The sequence below is a fragment of the Lissotriton vulgaris genome, chromosome 8 (genome assembly GCF_964263255.1).
Source record: "Lissotriton vulgaris chromosome 8, aLisVul1.2, whole genome shotgun sequence".
NCBI classification, from domain to species: Eukaryota; Metazoa; Chordata; class Amphibia; order Caudata; family Salamandridae; genus Lissotriton; species Lissotriton vulgaris.
In genome coordinates, this window is record NC_141696.1 from 860,365,943 (window position 1) to 860,387,465 (window position 21,523).

The 21,523-nt window shown below is 44.4% G+C and overlaps 1 protein-coding gene across 5 annotated transcripts in view; it reads right to left on the reverse strand.

Moving 5' to 3' along the window:
* The window catches only part of SHROOM2 (shroom family member 2), a 724,057-nt gene that overhangs the window by 227,419 nt on the left and 475,115 nt on the right, over positions 1–21,523 (reverse strand). For all 5 annotated transcript variants that reach the window (XM_086934791.1, XM_086934790.1, XM_086934788.1 and 2 more), the window contains one exon: positions 16,457–16,585. In XM_086934791.1, the coding sequence (XP_086790917.1) occupies positions 16,457–16,585 (129 nt within the window). The remainder of the gene's footprint in view (positions 1–16,456; positions 16,586–21,523) is intronic.

Genomic DNA, 21,523 nt, shown 5'->3' on the forward strand with positions numbered 1-21,523 from the left:
GTTGTAGTCCTAGTCGCTCATGTGGGGCTGGGCCTCCAAAATTCATTGTTACGTATGCTCAGTAGGCATTCACCACAACATTGCACACCTATCGAAAAATAGAGACTAAAATTGAATCTGAGTGCGCTAGGTACACTCCTATTTCTTGATTCATAAACAATGCTGGCATAGTTTAACATTGCCTGCATCAGGTTTCCCTTCTGGGCGGTCTGTGGCTTCAAGTAGAGGTTCTGCATTTATTAGGCTACTGGGCTAGCTTCAAAGACCCATGCAAAATATGTTCAGTTTTAGATCTCAAAATCTGTGAATAAAGATCCTCCGAAGCCCTCTGATGGGCCAGGTACAATGGCGCCCACAGCATGGTGTGATGCTGACCAAAGTTCACCAATATTTACATCTTTTTATTGGTTGATCCCAAATGTATTTGACCCAAGTTGAGTGTATGATTATACTTTGATTAGTATGATTTGCATGCTGGGAAAGGCAATGAGGAGCCGCAAATGGTGTAAATGGATAGCAAATACAATCACTAGACTGGAAAAGAGAAAGGGAGATTAAGTTAAATATAATTGTGTCCTTGAGACAAAGGGTTTAAAGGCAGGTCTTTTTCCATGTACGGAAATGCAAATACACAAATGGCTTTATAAATTAAGCTTTGGAGCTTAATTCAATAAAGTGTTTTACTGGAAGCCAAGGTAGGTAATTAAGGCTCAATATGATAAAACGGGGGAGGTCCATATCAAGGTGAAAAGCTGTGTTTTTCAAGATTCTTTTTCTAAGGTGTGAACGTGAATAGATCTAGCAAGAGAGACTGCATTAATGCAGATGAGCAAATAAACCAATGTAAGCGATCGCTGAAAAATACCATTGTTCTTCATCAAAGCAGTGATTACTCATCACAACTCAACAGCCTAGAAACCAAATGATATATGTTTATATTAAGAAGCCAAAGCTAAGTAACAGTCTGGATTAACTGCAAGATCTTTGTCTTTTTTTAAAAAGATTATGTCAATCTAATTTCTGTGTCGGTTGAGAGTCTCTGTTTCATTATGCATAATAGAGAAGGTGTAAGAAAATCTAAATAATATTTTCTAGTTACATTTTTTAATTTTTTTTATGTGAATTAAAAGAGTCAGTAGTTAGACAAATCCGGTTAACTCCTAAAGATATCACTTAAGAGTTGGGGGCACGGGCAAGCAACATTGCCACAAGGACGTGAGCTTCTCAAGCTCCTGGCCCGTCTGCTTGTAATTCCACCGTAATCCTGAAGCTTCATCCGTAATTTAGCACAAGATGTGTTTCTCTGAACCACGTTGACCCCAGCCAACGTGAAGCCGCCACCAGGAGCTCGCCGCGGAGTGCAAGGCTGAATCTGATGACGTAACTTCAGCCGTACCGAGCTGTGCAGGAACCTGCCGAGAGGGCGCGCCTTTGGGTGGTAGCCTATGCTGGATAAGCCCTGGGAGTGGGCACGGCTACTAGGCTGCACCGTAGACCAGCTGGGAGCGGAGTCTTCCTTACCCCCTCTCCCCCACCTTCCCACAAGTAGAAATATTGCAGGATGCGGTGGCTGCTGAACCACTGGCAGCCGTGCGCTGGCAGGAAGTCAGGATCTGATCCGGGTCGGAAATACGCGGCCTGCAAAGCAACAGCAAAGAGGTGTGTGGGGGACCAGGCAGATGGATACGGCAGTCCGCATTGGGTCCTGGGGGTTTCTTAGCCCTCGGAGGGCAGATTTGAAACAAAATACTGGATAGGGGGCCGACCGCATCCCTGTGAACTATCAGATGCAGCGACATGAAAGAGGTTTCCCCAGACATTAAACAGGCCTGTTCCTAGGAGGCTGTTGAAAGCACTTTCTGCCTCATCACCAGGATTGTAGTGGCAAGAGACATTTAAGAGACCAACAGCACAGGTGGAGCTTATAAAATAATTGCAATAGGCAGAATATATAACTGGATCTCTGCATCACTACTGGATGAGGAGTGAGGGATTGACAGGCCGCAACATGTGGGCATCTCCTTAGAAGGGCGAGGTCGCGTCCAGAGCATTGTGGTGGGCTGAGTCTCTGCACCTTCCCCGGCTTGAAAGAACTGGACACTTAGTGCGTGCGTGTGGCACTGCAAGAGCTCCGTGCATGCGGGAGCTGTAATACATTTAGCTGGAGCGCCACCCTCGGATCTTGAGGATGGAGTGAAAGAAGAATCCTTAGAGGGGAGGGAGACTCCCCTATGCTGAGGTGGACATTGAGGACAAGGGGACGGAACGCTAGAGAAGCTTAATCTGGGGCCTAAGATACATTTAACCACTAGGTGGACGTTTAAGGGGGAGCCTCCTGACTTCCCAGGCAGCAAGAGCGCGCAAACACTGGGACACTAAAGCAGCAAGTAGCCCAAATGACGATGGTGAGGGCGGGAGGACGCGGAGGGGCGAGCCAGGCGTAGCAACATTTGTGTACTGGGAATTCCAGAGAAGGCGGACCAAGGCTCGACGGAGCAATTCCTGGAGCACTGGATACGAACAAAACACCCCCCAAAGGGCCTATCCGCATTGTTTGCAATTGAGAGGGCTAACAGGGCCTTGTTGCAGCCCCAACCTCCAGGCGCGCAGCCTCGTGCCATAATCGCAAAAGTGCTAAACTATCGGGATAGAGACTGCATCCTGTGCGCTGCCAGGGAGCATCAGGATCACCAATTAAAAAATAATAAAGTCACAATAAACCCGGACTATGCAAGGCAGGTGCAGGAGCTCCAGAAATCCTAACTAGAGGTCAGGATTAAGCTATGTGAAATGCAGCTACAATATATGCTCCCATACCCCTTTTATATCAGAGCCGAGGAAGATCACACCCCGGCAAAAGATACAAACGGTCCATTGCACCTCTCGAGCGTGGCACAAACTGGCACATAATGCAAACAAGCTCCTGATACATGCCAAGGCGCTTCCATTGTCCCGGCACCCCAAACTTACCGTCACTCTGGAAAAAATATGTTAATATTATTAGTGGAGATGGGTTTGACTAAAATGGGTAAATTGTTCATTAAAGAAGTTTGCATATCTGCGATTACGCATAGCAATTAGGGAACTGTACGCCTCATTCCCGGACGAACCCACACAACTGAAGGCATTACATATGTTATGGGCATGCCCGCAAATAAATAAATATTGTCAGGACATCACTGACACGCTCAGCACCGTGTTATCTGAGCAAGTACCAAACACACCATCAGTATGCATATTGGATGTACGCCAACTTAAGCAAGCTACAAACGTACATTTTTAGCAGTTGCATTACTACTCAAAAAAAGGCACATAGCTATGCGCTGGGGGAGTAAGCGGGTCCAAGACATAAAGAATGGATCACTGATATGACCTACTGCAGAGTGACACTAGAGGTTTACGCAGAGGAAATACCACAAGCTTCATGGCCCAGAGATTTCTGGGAACCATTAGTACAATACTTGTAGTCCACACAGGAGGAGGCTGAAATACCATAGGGGGTCTAAATGACTTAATATTTTAAGAACAGTGTCAGCGGGAGGAGAGTTAAACAGATATGACTCTAATAGATGTGATGTACCAGGTCATAGAAAAAAATATAACGGTTTATAAACTTGTTGTGAAGGCCATTCACTTATTTGACATCGGTATATTGTATCAGTTGTATATATTAGACTGCTAGAAATGCCATGTCACACTATATTTATATTATGTAAGTCGGATATGTGTTTATAACGGAATCTGCTACTATTTGGACAAAAAAATAAAAAAATTAAAAAAAACAATATATGCTCCTATATCCAGCCAAGTTAAAGGTCCTGGCAGGCGGGAGGGCACACTTCTATGAATCTCCAAAGGAAGTATGGGGTGGCTTGAAATCCGAGGTCTTGGCCGTCCGCTGCTGGAGTCACTGGGACAAAAGCTGGGGATGGTAATCTAGACAGGGCAGAGGCCATTGGCAGCGAACTGGTCGAACGGAGCATAGGATCACAGTTGGTGAAGATGGTTTGTTGTAGCTGGATGGTACTATAATATCCGTAACGCTGGATCCACTACCTGTGGTCGCCTCTGCTGAACTGGAGCCAAAGACTCAGGAATTGGGCCCATCAACAAACATTGTGCCAGAGAAACACTGATAAGACGAGGCTCCAAACGTTGGGGGAGGGGGACCTGCATGAAGGACACAAGCCGTGACTAATCAGAATTTCTTTGGCCGGTCCATTGTCAGGTGAAATTGAAAGGATGGTTTGTGTCTGTTGAAGCGGTAATGCGTTCATGGGTAGAGTGTGTGAATACGTGCGTAATACACCGTTCCCATGCATGCTTGAACCTGGGGGTGCTCTGGGTGGGACATACTGCAGACATTTGAATGGAGTGTGCGTGGTTTGCGGTGCCCTAGAACTGAAGTGCAACTGCTGATCGGTATTGGAGTGGGCAGGCGGGGAACACAATGTTACATAATTGCCCCTGTTGGGCCAAGTAGGAATCTGTGCACGTCCTGGAACGAGCAAGAGGTAGGCAGTATTGGCTGTGATGTTATGCGGGTATTGTCAGAGGATGGTGTAGGGGAGTTTTTGTTTCTTGTTTATTAATCGCTACAAGTGGTGTGAATGTGCAGTGGTTGGGACAGCTGAGCGGCGACTGTTGCGGCATGAACAGAGCAACAAAAGTGGGGGGGAACAGCATGGCATGGGAAGTAAAGTTTCTTAGCTGGAATGTCAGGGAGCTAGGCACCTGCACTAAACGACATAGGGTCCTCTCCTTCCTGAAAAGATACCACATTACGTTTGCATGTTCACAGGAAACACACTTAAATGATACAGAGGCTACCAAAGTAGCGACGTCAGAAGTTTCATTCCTCCTATTCAACATATGCATACTGATTTGGGTGGCCAAGGGTACTCCATTTAAACTACAGTACATGGAGGCTGATTTGGGGGGACTTTATGTATTATTGAGGTGTCACATAGATGGTAGGGACATTGCTATCCTCAACACCTATGCCCCAAACACGGATGAGCCTGTCTTTTACTCAGCTTAAAAGGATCTGATAACGGCAGATCTGGAAATCCCAGTTATATGGCTGAAGGATTTTTATTGCATTATTGTTGGACCACGCTGCGGTGCGCTGCATAGTGCAGTGGAATGCTAAAGTACAGGGGCCCGTTGTTGGTGAATGCCCCCTGAGCTCCTAGAAGATCAGGAGGATAGATTATCGCTCTTGTACACAGTATACAACCCTGAACTGGAATACTATGGACAGTCGAGGAACGGAATCGGAATCCATGAAGGCTGTAGTACGTGGGGCAGGAATGGGACTAACTTGTAGAGTACGACGACAATTGCAGCAAGAGTTGCGAGATAGCGAAGACCCACTAGCGGAACATCAGTCTGACACCCACGGGCACTCTGCCCATGGTCAAGAACGCATGCTGCGTGAGCAGTTCAGCTATACTTGGGACAGGCTGGACAAATACACACTCACCCACTATAGTCAATGCTTACATGCTGAAGAGGACATGGCCGGATGCCTGCTGGTCTGGATTTTACGTGGGGGTTGCCCTCCCGTTGATGACTTGCATACGCAACTTGGCAGGAGATATGGTGTACTCTAGAGAGGGAATACAGGTGGAGTTCCAATAGCACCTACAGAAGGTATATTACACAGACCCAGCAGTCCGGGCAGGATGTTATGTCCCATTCCTGGCGGGGATCCAACTGAGGAGACTCCTGCTGGAGGTTCGGAGGGAGTTAGAAGCACAGGTATCGGTGGAGGAGGAACTGGAGGCGTTAGCTGAAATACCTAAAGCCAAAGCTCCGGGGGGAGATGGGTTCCCAATTGATTTTTATCAGGCCTTCCCAGAACAACTGGTGCAGCCTCTGCTGAAAACATTCAATGAATCGTTTGAGAAGGGAGTATTGCACACCTCAATGCAAGAGGGAGAAATTTGCATGCTTCAAAAACCAGAGGGGTTACGCTCGGGAAGCTGCTTCGTACCGCCCGCTCACAATGATAAATTCTGATGTTAAAATATTATGCAAAATGCTGGCCAAGCGACTGGCTCTACACGTAAATCACCTTGTCCATGAAGATCAGTGTGTATTTATACCAGGCCGCAGCACGGCTATGAAGATACGTCGATTAACACACATCATGCAGGAAACTCGGGATGGTACGACGAAATAGCGTTGGTCTCCATCAATCTCGAAAAAGCATTTGACATAGTAGGTTAGGGATATCTCCAGAAGGTGTTAAGGGTGTCTGGGTTCAGCCTTAAATTTCGCAGATGGGTTAAAATCCTTTATATGGATCAGAGTGTCTGGGTCCGGTTGGACCAAAGTAGATCAGTAAAATGGACACTGGAGCGGGGCCCACTTTTACCACTATTATTTGCTTTGGCCATTGAGCCGGTGACGGTTTGGGCCAGACGGGACCTTATGCAATCGGGAATATGGATGGGGGATGGCACTCATCTAGTAATGCTACATGCAGATGATGCGTTGTTCTATATAGAGTCCCCTCGAATAGCAATTCCTAATCTCCTGCAGCTATTAGATGAATTTGCTGAGTACTCTGGATTACTCCGAAAGAGACATAAGTCTTTGATCTTTCCATTGGCAGAGCTGGCTGCGCGAACACCTGTAGACCTGCCGGAGCTTGGATGGCGCTGGGAGACGAGGCACTTCCGATACTTAGGTATACAAGTGGCACATGGGGACACACAAATATTACACTTGAATGTGGCTAGAGTGTTTGAATCCCTGAATCGCTCAGTGGTCTTTTGGAACACATTGCCACTGTCCCTTATGGGCAGAATTGCTATAGCCAAAATGGTTGTCCTACCCCGTTGCCTATACGTACTCCAAAACTCGCTGTGTAGCATTCCCATGCTGGTTTGTAGACAACTGAACTCAGTCCTAGGGTCCTTATACTGGGTGGGTAAGCGCAGCAGGGTAGCACTGCAGGTGTTATTAAGGCAAGATGAAGAGGGGGGCTTGGAAGCACCCAGACTAGACCTACGCTATTTCATGGCGCAGCTTCAACATGCAGCCCAATGGCTGGAAAAGGGAGACAACTGGTAGAAATGTCTGCTCACGGGGTGTACTCAGTTGGATAACCTACTGGCAATTTTGATGGAGGGGTCGGGCGCATCCACGGACTTTCCATAAGTAGTCAGGCAGACATAATATCTCTGGCAAAAGTTCACAGAGCGTATACTCAAGCATGCAGCTTTCCATCAGGAGTTAAATATCTGGATCTTAGCCCCAGTCCGTAAAATGATGGAAAATATAACATTTCAGACATGGAGAGGGGGATGCGGGGTATTGACGGACTTGTTTTCTAATGACACCTTCATCACATATAAACAGGCATGTGAGGGGTTTGGTTTGGGACAGGGCCAGTATTTGCAGTATGCAGACCACTCGGACCGGGTAATAACAACTTGACCTACATAACCGACTGCCCCTCAAACAACTGAAACACTAGACTTATTTCTCACTTGCGGGAGTGGGCGCAGCCTGGTCTCACTGTTGTGTAAGGTCATGAGGGCGGACTGACAGGCTCCTTCCCCCAAGGCACGAGCCGCCTGGGATGGAGATCTGCAGGCGCACATGGGAGATAAAACATGGAAGGCAGCATGCACTCTAACATGTATGGTACCCTGTAATGCTTGTCTCAAGCTACTACATTATAACTTGCTGCATCGGGTGTATCTGACTCCAGTGAGATTAACTTGTTTTTTGATCCCAATCGCTCACATGAGTCCTAGTTGTCATAGGGAGTAAGCAGATGTTCTGAATTTGGCATGGGGATGTGCTGAGGTACACCACTACTGGCTTCGAGTGGTTGAGCGAGCGAGGGGGGGTAATGGGCTTTGAGTAGAGGCTACCCCGACTGCCTGCTGGGACTAGTACTGAGGCCCAAGAAACGTAAGATAGCATACAAATTACTGCAATTAGCTCTGGTATTAGCAGGATGAAGGACGGCCAAGGTATGGATGAGAAAATGCTCCCCCTCAGTAGACAATTGGTTGAAGGATGTGCAAGAGTGGTAACTTGCGGAGGAGATTCACATGAAGAAATTCCGGAAAAACGAGAAATTGGAAGAGGACATTAGCACGTGGAGAGACTTATGTAGAGAACTACTTACTGCAGATGCAAATGAAAACCATCAAAATGATTCAACTGCTAGCGAGAGAGAATCAAGCAGTGAGAGAAGGGATGAACCATAATATTGCTATGTTTAGGCCTCCCTGACAGTCATATCTATTTGTATATGTATGCTTATTGGCTATCCAGATGCTTGAATCCCAGGTGCTTTTGGTCCTTACGATGTATTGAACATATGCTGATATGACGTCGCTGTGCTCACATGTCTACCCACTGTGTTGTTATCACAAAATGAAAAATAAAGTTTAAAAAAAATAAAAAAGATATCACTTAGATTTGGGTGACATTCACTCAGAGGTAAAAGCTGAGGCATTAGAAGGTGATACTGAGGAACAGCAACGCAACTTGATACGGTTTGGGAGTTCTATTCCTAGTGGAGAAGAAGTCCAGAAGCTAGCTTCGGACAGCCACCGAAAGATCTACAATTCTCTTCTTGTTATAAAACCATCCCTTACCTTCAGAAGGCACATTCAATAAGGGAGGTGCCAAAACTGAAACACAGTGGCTGTCAGCTGGAAGTAATGCATTTAAAGCTTTGCAAATGCGTGTTTGTGGACAAAACACACTTGCATTCTGTGAAGAGGATTTCTCCCAAAATAAATCTCCACTCAAAATCGCACGCACGTTCAGGCTGTGAATTGAATTTGAGAAGGGACAGCCACAATCCAAGTCACATTTGCCAAGCTATAGGATTTACAAGGAAATAAGCTAGAAACAAACTAGGTGAACTTACACTGGTTACTGAAGAACACATTAGACAGTCAAAAGTCAAAGACAAGCTTTATTCGATTGTTAGATCACAATCATAAAAGCACTTAAAACATGTTAATTCATTACACAGCAAAAAATTTAAAGTTGTTCCATTAAAATTGTATCATTTGCCTCATTGTGCATGCACAATTATATTACAATACTTTTCCTGTGATTGACAACTTTCGTTAAAAACCTAGCAACCCTCCATACTGTGTGCTCGTTTTCTAGGTGCTGTAATACAAATAACGCAGGGCGGCATTGTCTAATACCCATATATTTCAGAATTTTTACAATCCACAGTTCATTATAAAATTAGCAAAATAAAACAACGTGCATGGTGGATTGCTCTGAATGGTTGTTGCAAAGGAACAGATGCATATCTCTATTCCAACAGTTCATTTTAACGAAGCTTACCATTTTGTAAAATATCCCAAATCTAAATGTTAATAAAAGCCGGTCATGGCCCCTGGGAACCATTTTCAAGTAAGGTTGTATGCTAAAGGTTGTTAGAATCTTTTGATTGTGCCGCACGGTAGGCTTTATAATCTCTGATGTTAATCTACAGGTATCTAATAATAAAAGGCACTATTTTTTTTTTAACTCTTTTCTCGTAAGCCTCAACATGGTGCTAGGATCAATAAAATATTCTGGATGGCCAAGATCACGCATAAAATCTTGCACGTACCTTAGCCAGGGGATTGATAAAGCTCCCTCCAATGTTAGACTATCCAATAAAAAGGCCTAATTGAGTTAAGTTTTTGACGATGTCCAGATCCTATGCCATAAAAGAATGGGCTCTATTTTTATAAGAACAGCTGTATAAGGTATACCCAATTCAGAATGGCAGACATACGATGATGTACAACTTGATACAGCTAAAATGGAACATAAAAATGCATTTTCCACAGTTTGCAAAGGATACACATCTGCAAAACCCCAAATCCAAGCCCCGTAGGTGGCGGTAGCAATGCATTTGGCCTTATAGATCTGAATAAGTTTAACAGGAGGCCTCCTGCCCGGCTTTCTTGAAAAACGTTAAAGAGAGCCCGGAGACTTTAAAAACCTCAATTTGTTTGCTAGGCCTGCTTGGGTCCAATGATCAATCTTTGGTAAACGCAATATTCTGTCTGTCTATATACATATTTCTGCATTTTCGGCTACTGTGGCCATAAAACATTACAAACTTTTTTGAGGCCAAGGTGACACATGATGGCTGCAAAGGAGTTTAACACCTTTTGCAGACTGACCTGAGTACGTGACATCAGAACAGCGTCATCCGTTTATAGAAGCGCAGGTATTGGACGTCCAGCTATTTGTGGGAGATCTGGACAGTCTTTTGTCAATGCCTCGCCAAGGCCAATAATATAAAGATTAAAAAGAAAGGGGGGGAAGCACACAGCCTTGCACACAGCCTTGCCTGAGCCCCCTCCTAATTGAAAACAGAGCAGAGCACTCACCAGTGATACTATACCACACTCTTGCCCTTGTGTCAATATATAACCCTCTCAGAAAGTTAATAATGTTTATAGCCACCCCCAAACCCTCGAGGATCTCCTACAACCTGCCATGCCTAATGCAGTCAAAATCTGCAATAAGATCCACGAAAGCTAGGGAGCTTGGGAGCGCTGCTGCTTGCTCCCAAGCTCCCTAGGCCAGGGGAGCGAGAAGGCAGGCCATGCACCTGCCTTTAGCCAATTGCGTGCTATCTTTTTTAGAAAGACGCACGCAAAGGCGAATAGCGTGTGAGCAACAAAGAAAAGCAAGCACTCGTGCGTGTGCTCCGATTTGAAATTCCTAACTAGAAGTCTCACAGAGCAGCGCATACGCGCTGGGTCAGGCGAGACCTAGAAAGTACTCCGGTCCAACAACAAGTGCGCGGAGCCAGAGTTCCTCTCTGTAGTACTCCTGAAAGATCCTTTTTCAGGTTAATCACATTATGTCAGAGACCGCAGCTCTGTCAGGCTAGACCTAGGGGTATTCACTACTTGTGCATGGGCAGTGCCTGGGCTTGCTATCCCGTGCTATCTATGTTGTGCTAGAGGGGGTATTCCAGATTGTAAAACAGGTCCCCGAATGGACTATTACACCAGGGAGACTACCCTGAGTACTGATGTAATGTGCTAGACTGCTGTCAGGAATAATGACAGTTTTGTTTGCCTCCGGCCTCCCTCCCCGATTTAACATTGTGTCAGAACCTCTACCCAAATGTAACTCATGAATAACCGGGCCGTTATTTACAAATCGCCCCTCTAAAATATTAAGTCTTTCTTCAATTTTTGACAGTTTCTGCAATACAGGATCAATTAATACAGATACAATGGTTTCTAGTCTTTTCCCAGAAGTCTTCCTCCTTTGTCCCCAATGGTAATCTAAAGGACCCATTAGTCCCTGGCCTTAGGCAGGATCCCTTTGTGCTGTTTCTATCTGGGCTTGTTTTTAGGTCTCGCCTATTCTATCACGTAAGTGATAAATAGGACGAGAGTATAGAGGCTCAACCAAGCTCTGAAACCATCGCGGATTTTGTCGAGTGCATGTGCTCGTGCACGCGCTCCCCGAGCCACCTGCCTCCGAGAGCTTGGCCTCGCACACCACATCACCACATCAAAGGCTTCTGCTCCCCCTCACTCACACCTCATCCCATATGCTTGCTCCTTTCATCCCTCCCACTCTTTGAAACTGCTTTGCCGCCCCATGCCGTGCCTTTCACGCGCACAACATGCCATGTCCGCTTTCACTTTCAAAGCGTCCCTCGTTCCTGTTAAGACGGTGCAGTAGAAGGTAAAAGCTCGACTTTCGTAACTGCTTACATGAGCACCAGTATTGTTAGAGCTGCCATTGCTTGTCTTCGTGTATTTGAAGGTGAGCGTTTGGCTGCAGTTCTTAATTAACTTCTATTGCCATCACATTTTTGCACAACGAAGCCTATTTGTGTTCGGAACCGCAGCTGACTCAGCTGCAGCCAGTAAATTAAAGACGGAGACTTTTTCTTAATCTGACAGCTTGTGTCTCTTGAGCGCCTGCCTGCATTTCCATCAAGATAAAGTGACTCCTGTAGACAACCCTTCTTATGCTATTTCGCAGCGCCCTGCAAGCATACCTTAGATGGCAGCCAGTTGAACAGAAAAGCTGATGTCAGCATTTCCTCAGTCGAAATGTACATCGACTCTGCAGTGGCAGGCCCTACTGGCTTGTCTGTAGGTAAAAACGTGCTATCCACTAAATCACTTGCTATGAACGCTCATGGAGTACCACTTTTTTGCCATTTTCAAAATATCATACTGATGCTGCGTAAGTGTCTCCCCCCCCAGTGTTTTTTTATATAGTGCAAACTAGACCCCAGACATGAGCACCAGTTTCGTTAGAGCCGCCATTGCTTGTCTTCGTGTGTTTGAAGTTGAGCGCTTGGCTGTGGTTCTTAATTAACTTCTATTGCCGTCACATTTTTGCACAACGAAGCCTATTTGTGTTTGGAACCGCAGTTGACTCAGCTGCAGCCAGTAAATTTAAGACTGAGACTTTTTCTTAATTTGACAGCTCGTGTCTCTTGAGCGCCTGCCTGCATTTCCATCAAGATAAAGTGAGTCATGGCGAAAACCGTTCTTAAGCTATTTCGCTGCGCCCTGCAAGCATACCTTAGATGGCAGCCAGTTGAACAGAAAAGCTGATGTCAGCATTTCCTCAGTCAGAATGTACATCGACTCTATGGTGGCAGTTTATTGGCTTGTCTGCAGGTAAAAACCGTGCTATCCACTAAATCACTTGCTACGAACGCTCATGGAGTACCACTTTTTTGCCATAATCAAAATATCATACTGATGCTGCGTGTCATTTCCACCCCCCAATGTTTTATATACCGCGAACTAGACCCCAGACATCGAGTATCAGAGCGCTTTACATGAGCAACAGTTTCGTTACAAATGGACACTTTTTTGTGAGGCACAGGAGATTAAGTGATTTGCCTAGAATCACAGGATGTTGAGCATTGTTGCCGGGACTCAAAACCGGTTCCCAAGCTTCGAGGTCGACCACTCCAGCCATAACGCTACACCCTCTACCTGTTATCTCCAATAACTCAAGGCCATTCAAATGTCACGAGACTGCAGGCCATTTCCTCCATGTTGTACAGTTCTTTGGATAATACTGGTAATTACAGTTTGAGTGGGGGAGTGAAGAAACATGAATGTAGAAACATTCGTACCCCACTCCTTTATTTTTTAGCTTTTGACAGATGCTGTCATTGATATTTTCCATTTGTAAGAGACGAAAAAACGAGACCGCTAAATCATTTCAGCAGAGAAAAAACAGATACTGTGACAACTTTAGGAACGTATTTTGAACGTATTTTCTGTCCAAAGTGAAGAACATGCCCTTCCATCCCAGTGAAGCCCTTCCATCCCCCAATCTCACCACTCTCCACTCTGTCCCCTCCCACCACTCTCCCCTCTCACCACTCTCCTCTCACCACTATCCCCTCTCACCACTCTCCCCTCTCTCCCCTCCTCTCGCCCCTCTCTCCCCTCCTCTCACCCCTCTCTCCTCCTCACTCCCCTCCCTCTCCCCGCCTCTCAAGCTCTCCCCTCTCTTCACTCTCCCCTCTCCTCACTATCCTCACTCCCCCTACTCTCTCCTCTCTCCTGACTCTATCCTCTCCTCACTCTCCCCTCTCCTCTCTCTCCTGACTCTTCCCTCCCCTCAGTTTCTCCACTCTCCTCTCTCATCTCTATTTTCTCCCCTCTCCTCACTCTCCCCACTCTCCCCTCTCACCACTCTCCCGTCTCTCACCACTCTCCCCTCCCTCTCTCACCTCTCTCTCACTTCAATCTCAACTCTCCTCACTATCCTCACTCTCCCCACTCTCTCCTCTCACACCACTCTCTCTCCACTCTTCCTCTATTTCCGTTTCACTCTCTCCTGCCCCTTCACTGTCTTGGCCTCTCCACTCTTCCTCAGTTTCCGTTTCGCTCTCTCCTGCCCCCTTCGCTGTCTTGGCCTCTCCACTCTTTCTCTATTTCTGTCTCACTCTCTCCTGCCCCTTCACTGTCATGGCCTCTCCACTCTTCCTCAGTTTCCGTTTCACTCTCTCCAGCCCCTTCACTGTCCTGGCCTCTCAAATCTTCCTCTATTTCTGTTTCACTCTCTCCTGCCTCCTCACTGTCTTGGCCTCTCCACTCTTCCTCTATTTCTGTCTCACTTTCTCCTGCCCCTTCACTGTCTTGGCCTCTCCACTCTTCCTCTGTTTCTGTCTCACTCTCTCCTGCCCCTTCACTGTCTTGCTTCTGTTTATTGTATTTGCACAAATCTAATATCTTGGTCTATTCCTTTTCAATAATCAGGCATTTTTGTTCATTAAGTGTTTATGTTTTTGATGGGTTTATTTATAGGCACTATCTATCTATCTATCTATCTATCTATCTATCTATCTATCTATCGCCCTCACTCTATCTATCGCCCTCACTCTATCTATCTATCACCCTCACTCTATCTATCTATCGCCCTCACTCTATCTATCGCCCTCACTCTATCTATCGCCCTCACTCTATCTATCGCCCTCACTCTATCTATCGCCCTCACTCTATCTATCTATCGCCCTCACTCTATCTATCTATCGCCCTCACTCTATCTATCGCCCTCACTCTATCTATCGCCCTCACTCTAACTATCGCCCTCACACTATCTATCGCCCTCACTCTATCTATCTATCGCCCTCACTCTATCTATCTATCGACCTCACTCTATTGCCATCACTCTATCTATCTATCGCACTCACTCTATCTAACTATCTATCGCACTCACTCTATCTATCGCACTCACTCAGCACCACCACTCAGGGGCACCACAGCATCAATCTGTGCACCCATTCAACAACAACTGGTTCACATATGTTCTCTCAATGTCTCAAACTTCATTACAAATGTCACAAAAAGATGTTAATATTTCACTTCTGTCCTTGGATTTTCGTCTCAATAAAATACACTTAACACAATCTTCACAAAAGTTATTTACAAAAGTTTAAGCTATTGCTATTATAAATTACAATAACTTTTATTTAAGTATTAATTATTTAAAAAAATTAAAAGCCATTGCTATTTGTAATAGCAATACATCTAAGTCACGTAAATACAACACATATTGCATTACAAATGCTATAGGTGTCACATTTGCGAAAGTTATAACTATTGGCATTGTAAATGACAAAGCTATTAATTTAGCTATTTTCAAAACCAACACAGAAATAAAAAAATGGTCATTTACAATACCAATAGCTCAAAATGTCCTAATGCGAGACCTATTGCATTGCAAATGCTTGTTTCAGTTACTGTTTCGCTTCTTGTTGCCTCTAGGATTTTCTGCTTCTGAGGCCCAGGCCCTTCTCTTTTTAGGTAACGGCTCACTGCTGCAGTCTCGTCTTGTTTTTGGTCTTCCGGCCCCTCGTAGTTATGCTTGGCCTAGTTTGCCCATTCACTTGCTCAGAAAGTGTAAATGTTTCCTGAAAAGGCGTCTTCTTTATTGACTGTATTGCCTGTACTGAGGAGTCTTGAGAAATGTTTTGCGTGGGTCATCCAACGGGGACTGGCGGTCTCTGGGGAATCTGTGGTTCCAACGAAAGCCGGCACTCAGTTAGTTCAATTTCATGAATTAGGGCAGACTCAGCCCTCAACAGAAAGGTGTCAAGGGTCCCCACAACTCCCTGGCCCCTCTGATCCTTGGCGATTTTATGCGCCACCTGGTGCAGAGTAACCTCGTTGGCGTCCCCTGGCGCATAGAGTGCTGGTTAATGTGGTCCGATGTACCCCGTACTCCTGATGAGCTCAGGCAAAGTGGCAATGTGCAGATCAAGGAATAAAGTGCTAGTGCTTCCAGCGCTACTGACTGGATGGGCTTGGGCCGCTTTTATGCGCCACCTGGTGCAGACTAACCGAGTTGGCGCCTCCTGGCGCTTATAGTGCTGGGTAATGTGGTCCTATGTACCCGGTACTCCCGAAGAGCTCAGGCAAAGTGGCGATGTGCAGATCAAGAAATAAAGTGCTGGTGCTTCTAGTGCTACTTTCTGGAGGGGCTTCCCATTAGACAGTCTGAATCAAATGCATTCCTTGTGTGAGAATGACCACTGCTGAATCAAATCCCAAGTATCAGAGCCCAAAAGAGTGTCCTAAAGCTTTATTTGGGCTCAGGTCCATCCAGGATAAGCAGGTATTCACACTCCCCCTTTGCAAGAGGAAATGTAAATAAAACCACTGAATTGTAAGAAATACGACTGTGGTTTGCCATCTATTAATAACAGAGGGCTACATGTTCCCGGGTGGGAATCTATAGAAAATCTAGTGCCAGTGAGAATATTTTAGGCGATAATAATACATTTTTAGTTAAGGATAAGATGTAAAACAAAATGAAGTCAGCTTTTTAAGTGAGCAAAGGTATAATTTAAGAACAAGGAGTATATATACTCAATTCTAGAGCACCACTTATAGGAAAATACTTATTGATTATGAAGCCTGCGCTAACTATTTGGTGCCAAAGTATGAACACTTACCTGGAATATCGGGAGTGCCAAGAAGTGCAGTCATTGGTAGATGGGAGCTGTGACAGAGTGGGCCCAGGCTGATTCTCTGTGAATTTGGTAGAGTGCCAAGAGTGAGGCCTGCCAGCAGCATCATTTCTTCTGAAAGAGACATAATGGTGCAGTGGATATTTTTTTCATGTGGAGATCCTCCCACTTGAGATATTAACATTGAACAATTAGAAACTACATGGCCAGAAAACTGGAATGGATAACAAGAGCAGATGACCTTTAACCCCTTGCGTGCGGCGGGAATTCCCCGCCCATGCTGACTCCGACTTGCGCGGGCGGAGTCATGACGGAACGGTTCCGTCATCAGCACAGCTCACCCGTAGCTGATGACGGAACCGCTCCGTCATCAGCATGCAAGGGGTTAATTTCTCAAAACCAAATCACAAGATGAAAACAAGCAAACCAGATGATCATACCAGAGTAAACATCATAATCAGTCTTAGAACTGACCAAAGGTTTTTTTTTCTTTTCTTTATGGTTTTACAGTTCTGAGGTTAATACATCTCTTTTTATTAGATTACAATTCCAAAAGGGAAAGGGGGTAATTCTGAGTAAATTCAAATTCTGTATCGGTTTCCACCCATCCAAAAGAATACGGTATTTGAATATTATAACTGTATGAGGGATTGTATTAAAAATAAGCTAAGAAATCTTCAGAAAATGATCGCATGAAGAATACATAATATATAAAATTTGAGTGACATAATAAATAAGCCAGATAATGGCAGTGGGCGGGGGTGTTAATGTCCTGCCTTCTTTTTTACTTTTTTATCACTTTCTTTAAGTATCATTTATTTTCTTTCTATAATTAAGATAACAGTTTAAAAACCTCTCCACATTTTTAGGTCGAGCATTCGAGACCTCTTGTATACTTTAGTATATACTTATATGTACGTTGTGGGCTCTGGAGATCAGCCCTAGGACTTGTGTGCTTCCGCTTAGGGACCTTTTCAACTGCCTCTATTTAACTGTGTTGATGAAAAACGACCAGCAGAGGTCATTAAAATACCAGAATTGCTTTCTGCTGAGGGACTTTCCTTTTAAAAAAATATTTCTGGCAACGGCCTTATTTAACTTCCTTGATAGAAAACGACTAGCAGTGTTCAGTAAAATACCAGAATCACTTTAGCATTCTCTAGTTTCCAGTCCATAGAAATTGTCTTCCGCGAGCACCCGTAGACAATATTTTTTTCAAATCTTGTATTTTCAGTGATATGACCACTAAAGGCCCTGATTTTATATCAAAAACAGAGCTTTGGACTATACCATTTTCCGCTTAAAAGCAATATTTCTCTCCATGTGTTCCCATACCAGGCGTGTCACACAGTTTGGCGCTTACTTTCCATCCATGTTAAAGAACCATAGATGTTTCAGCACCCAGGCTAATGTGCTGCACTCACTAAATACATATTAGGTCCCAAAGGCGAGACCGATTGCATTACAAATGCTTGTCAGTTGCTACTGCCAATCCAGGTTATAGTCTTTTTTGATGTAGGCAATGCATAGGTTCTTTTTCGAAGTGTTTATAAGAATGTATTTCCTAGTTTTGTTTAGCAGAACACCTAGATTTGGCTTAAGAAACTTAGTATCTTCTCTTCAAGTAAACCGTATCAAGATGCAAAATTCTTATGTGTTTCATATTAGGAACACTATTTAGAAGTGCATGCTTTTGCCTTTAACTGTGTCTTATGAAAGTATAATGTGTGTGCTGATGAAAAATAGGTGTACCTATTATCTTTTTTAAACCGTGTTAAACAGTGTACATTTCATGCATGGAGCTGGCACCTCTACATTATGTTACATTTAAATCATCTACCAACAACTAGTTACACATGGTTCTTTACAGCTTCACTGTAAGCAACTACAGCGTTAAAAGTGTGCACCAGGATTGTGACTTAGGAAGATGGGAGACACACTTTACGTTCTCAGTACTGGAGCAAACTTTTCTGGTTAGTGAGGCAGATCCCCTTTTTAGGTGCTGCCTCACCTTATGTGATCAACAAAAAAGAGCTTTCAGAATACTACTCAAAGTGGGGCTTATTCTCCACTCATGCTAGTTTCCATGAGTATCGGGTTTGAATGGGCCGAGCTTGTATGCTTCCACTGTCAAGAGTGCTTGTATTGCACTTTTTTGGCTTGTAGCAAAGCTTATACTCAATACAACAGGACAGAGTTGGTTATGGTGGCAAAACAATGGTAAAGACAATTTACCTTGCCCTTTCATTGGGAAAAGGAATGCCAGATTTACTAAGTTTGATCTGTTCATTTTGACCTGGTGTGACAAAGGCAATAGGCCTGATTTACTTAATGTGTAAAAGGGAAAAGGCTTTTAAAAATGGATTATCACAGATTGCTAAAGCGAGCAGGCATGTACTTTGTTACATGAAATCCCAGAGATTACGAGAGGAGGCAAGAGTTTGGTGTTGGTGAACAACCAGGCAAACAACGAGGATAGAAGCTGTGCCCTACGATACTGCTTTTTAGGCCCCGTTCAGAGGGGTTTAGTATAGTTTGAAAATTATACCTTTTATATACATATTTGCAATTTTAATATGGTATACCTGATGGTTACCTTGTAGAAAAGCTGATGCCCAGCTCTGCAGGTCTGAGTAGGTAATAGTGACATGGGAATGATAGCGGTTATAGGCCTGATTCTTGGTTATAAAAAGAATGACAAATGTATTATGAAAAGCATATGGTAAAGTCAATAGGCCTTTTAGGATGGGTTTTCACTACTCTGTATTAAAACCTACACATAGGCTTTTTTACAATGAGTCTCACATATTATGGTAGGAGGCAAGTGTATTGATGAAGGTTATCCCCTAAGATAAATATTAGTATAGAAGATTTGCAGTGTGAAAATACTCATTGGCCCCTCGCAGGAGAGATAGCATGTTGCTTTGACAACTGTAATGCAGTAAACATTTGTAACTTTGAGACTGTATACCTGATGGTTGGGGTTGAAAAGTTTACACTCCATATAGCAGGCCTGAGTTGGTCATAGTTAAGCAATCAATAACGGCTGTAGGCCTGATTGGTGCACTGAGAAAGGTTATACTGGATGCATAGACCTGGCATGTTTATCAAAATGTTCTGACAAATTTCTTAAAGGTAATATGTCCCTAACAGTTGATTGTTATCACACTATGATACAGGCTGTATGTAGTAAATATCGTTCATGTAATATCATAGAATACCATAGTAGGCAAGGGGTTTTGTGTTGATCACCTACTCTTACAAACCATGGACACTGAATATTTTCACTTTGTTGATCCTTGTTAGGCCTTTTTGAGATAGGCTGGTGTTTAGACAGCTGCAAAAAGAACAATTGATGTACAGAATGCAGAACAATGTCATACATTCACCCCAGTACAGAGATCTGGGCCTAAGTTCTTCGTTTGTTTGCTCACCATGCCATTCCAGTTTGAACCCAGCCATATGCAAATCAGTCTTGAACCTGCGCCCAATGAGAGCAGTCCTGCCCGAACTGCCAGGCCAGGTCCTCCCTGGACTGGAAACAAGCATCTTAGGAACGGTTTAGGGCTTTTAGCCCTCATCAGCCAGGATAGCTTGACTCCAGTGGCATGGAGAGCACGGGACCCACGTCTGGGCATACCCGTCCCACTCGGAGTGACAAATGCAAAAAGAACAATTGATGGACAGAATGCAGAATAATATCATACATTCACCCCAGTACAGAGATCTGGACCAAAATCCATTGTAAAACCGGACCTAGGATGACCAGTGCTAACCTGAAATTCCACACACAATTATTGGTGTTTCATCCATAAGTGGCAGAGTCTGGGGTAATATAATTTTAGAAGAACATAGACTATCTCTGCCTTGAAATAAGTGGCCCCAGCAAAGAAAAAGAAGTAAGATGTTTGATATGAAACTGCAAGTGCTTTCAGGATTAAAGAGGATGTGTCCTAGGACCCATCTTGTTCATGCAGGCACCGTAAGACACAACCAGCACTGAAGCTGCCTGCAGTGCACTCATCTAACAATGGGTATTTCAAAAAGGTTTGCCGCTGACAAGAACATGGCAAACGAATGACATCAAAAGGAGCTTTAAAAACAACAGAAGCAAAGAAGGAGGCATTCCTGATGAGGTTATCTTGAGTCAATCAGGCTAAGAGTGAAGCAGAGATTAAAACTTGCCTTGAGTGCCACTACATACATATAGACATTAAAGAGCACAGTAATATTTCAGCAGCATGAAGCTGGAACCAACTTGGACATAACAGCAAAAATGTAATGGCTCGAAAAATCAAGAACTGTTAACACTATCTACAGTACAAGAGAGTGATTAGTGTGCGTTGAGGAAAGCATGATCACAGCATCCGAGGGATTGCACAGAAGTGAAGATGTGTGGTGCAGCGTCCAGGGCAGCTGACTTCGGAGCACAGGGTTCACGGTTCGATATCCAGCTTCGACGGCAGCTCAGCTCAGCACCAAGTGACTGTGAGCAATAGCTCACTTAATTTCCACGACGGCCCCCTAGCGCCTTGAGACCCATAAGGGTGAGTAGTTTGTGCTTTACAAATAAACAGATTTACATTTTACATTACAAGTGAGGACCAGCACATGCTGCTACAATAAGGCCTCAAAAACTGAACTTAGAGAGAGCACACTCTCCCTTAGTGTGAGAGTCGCCTCGAGGTGAGGACTAGCATATGAAGGGGGGCAATTACTTTTGTTGTCAGATGTGTTCCCTCTTGGAGATCAGGAAAGATTTGCTGAGATTGAATACAGCTAAGGGCCTTGTTCATTCATCGAGATCTTAGCTGCTGAAGGGTTGCTGTTGCTTTTTAGGTTGAACCCCACCAGAAATCATAGCTGTCTGGTTTGCTAAAGACATCTTTGGGACATTCAGAAAATTTTCCTGGGAATACATTCTGTCCACTGCTTACTTTGTGGTTTGTAACTCTCATTCTGGATTTCTATTGGTTGGCTTTATTTGTTTTAGGTTGTCCAGTGTGAGTTTGTCCAGCCCAAGGAGCAAAGCCTATTCACACCACCTCTTCT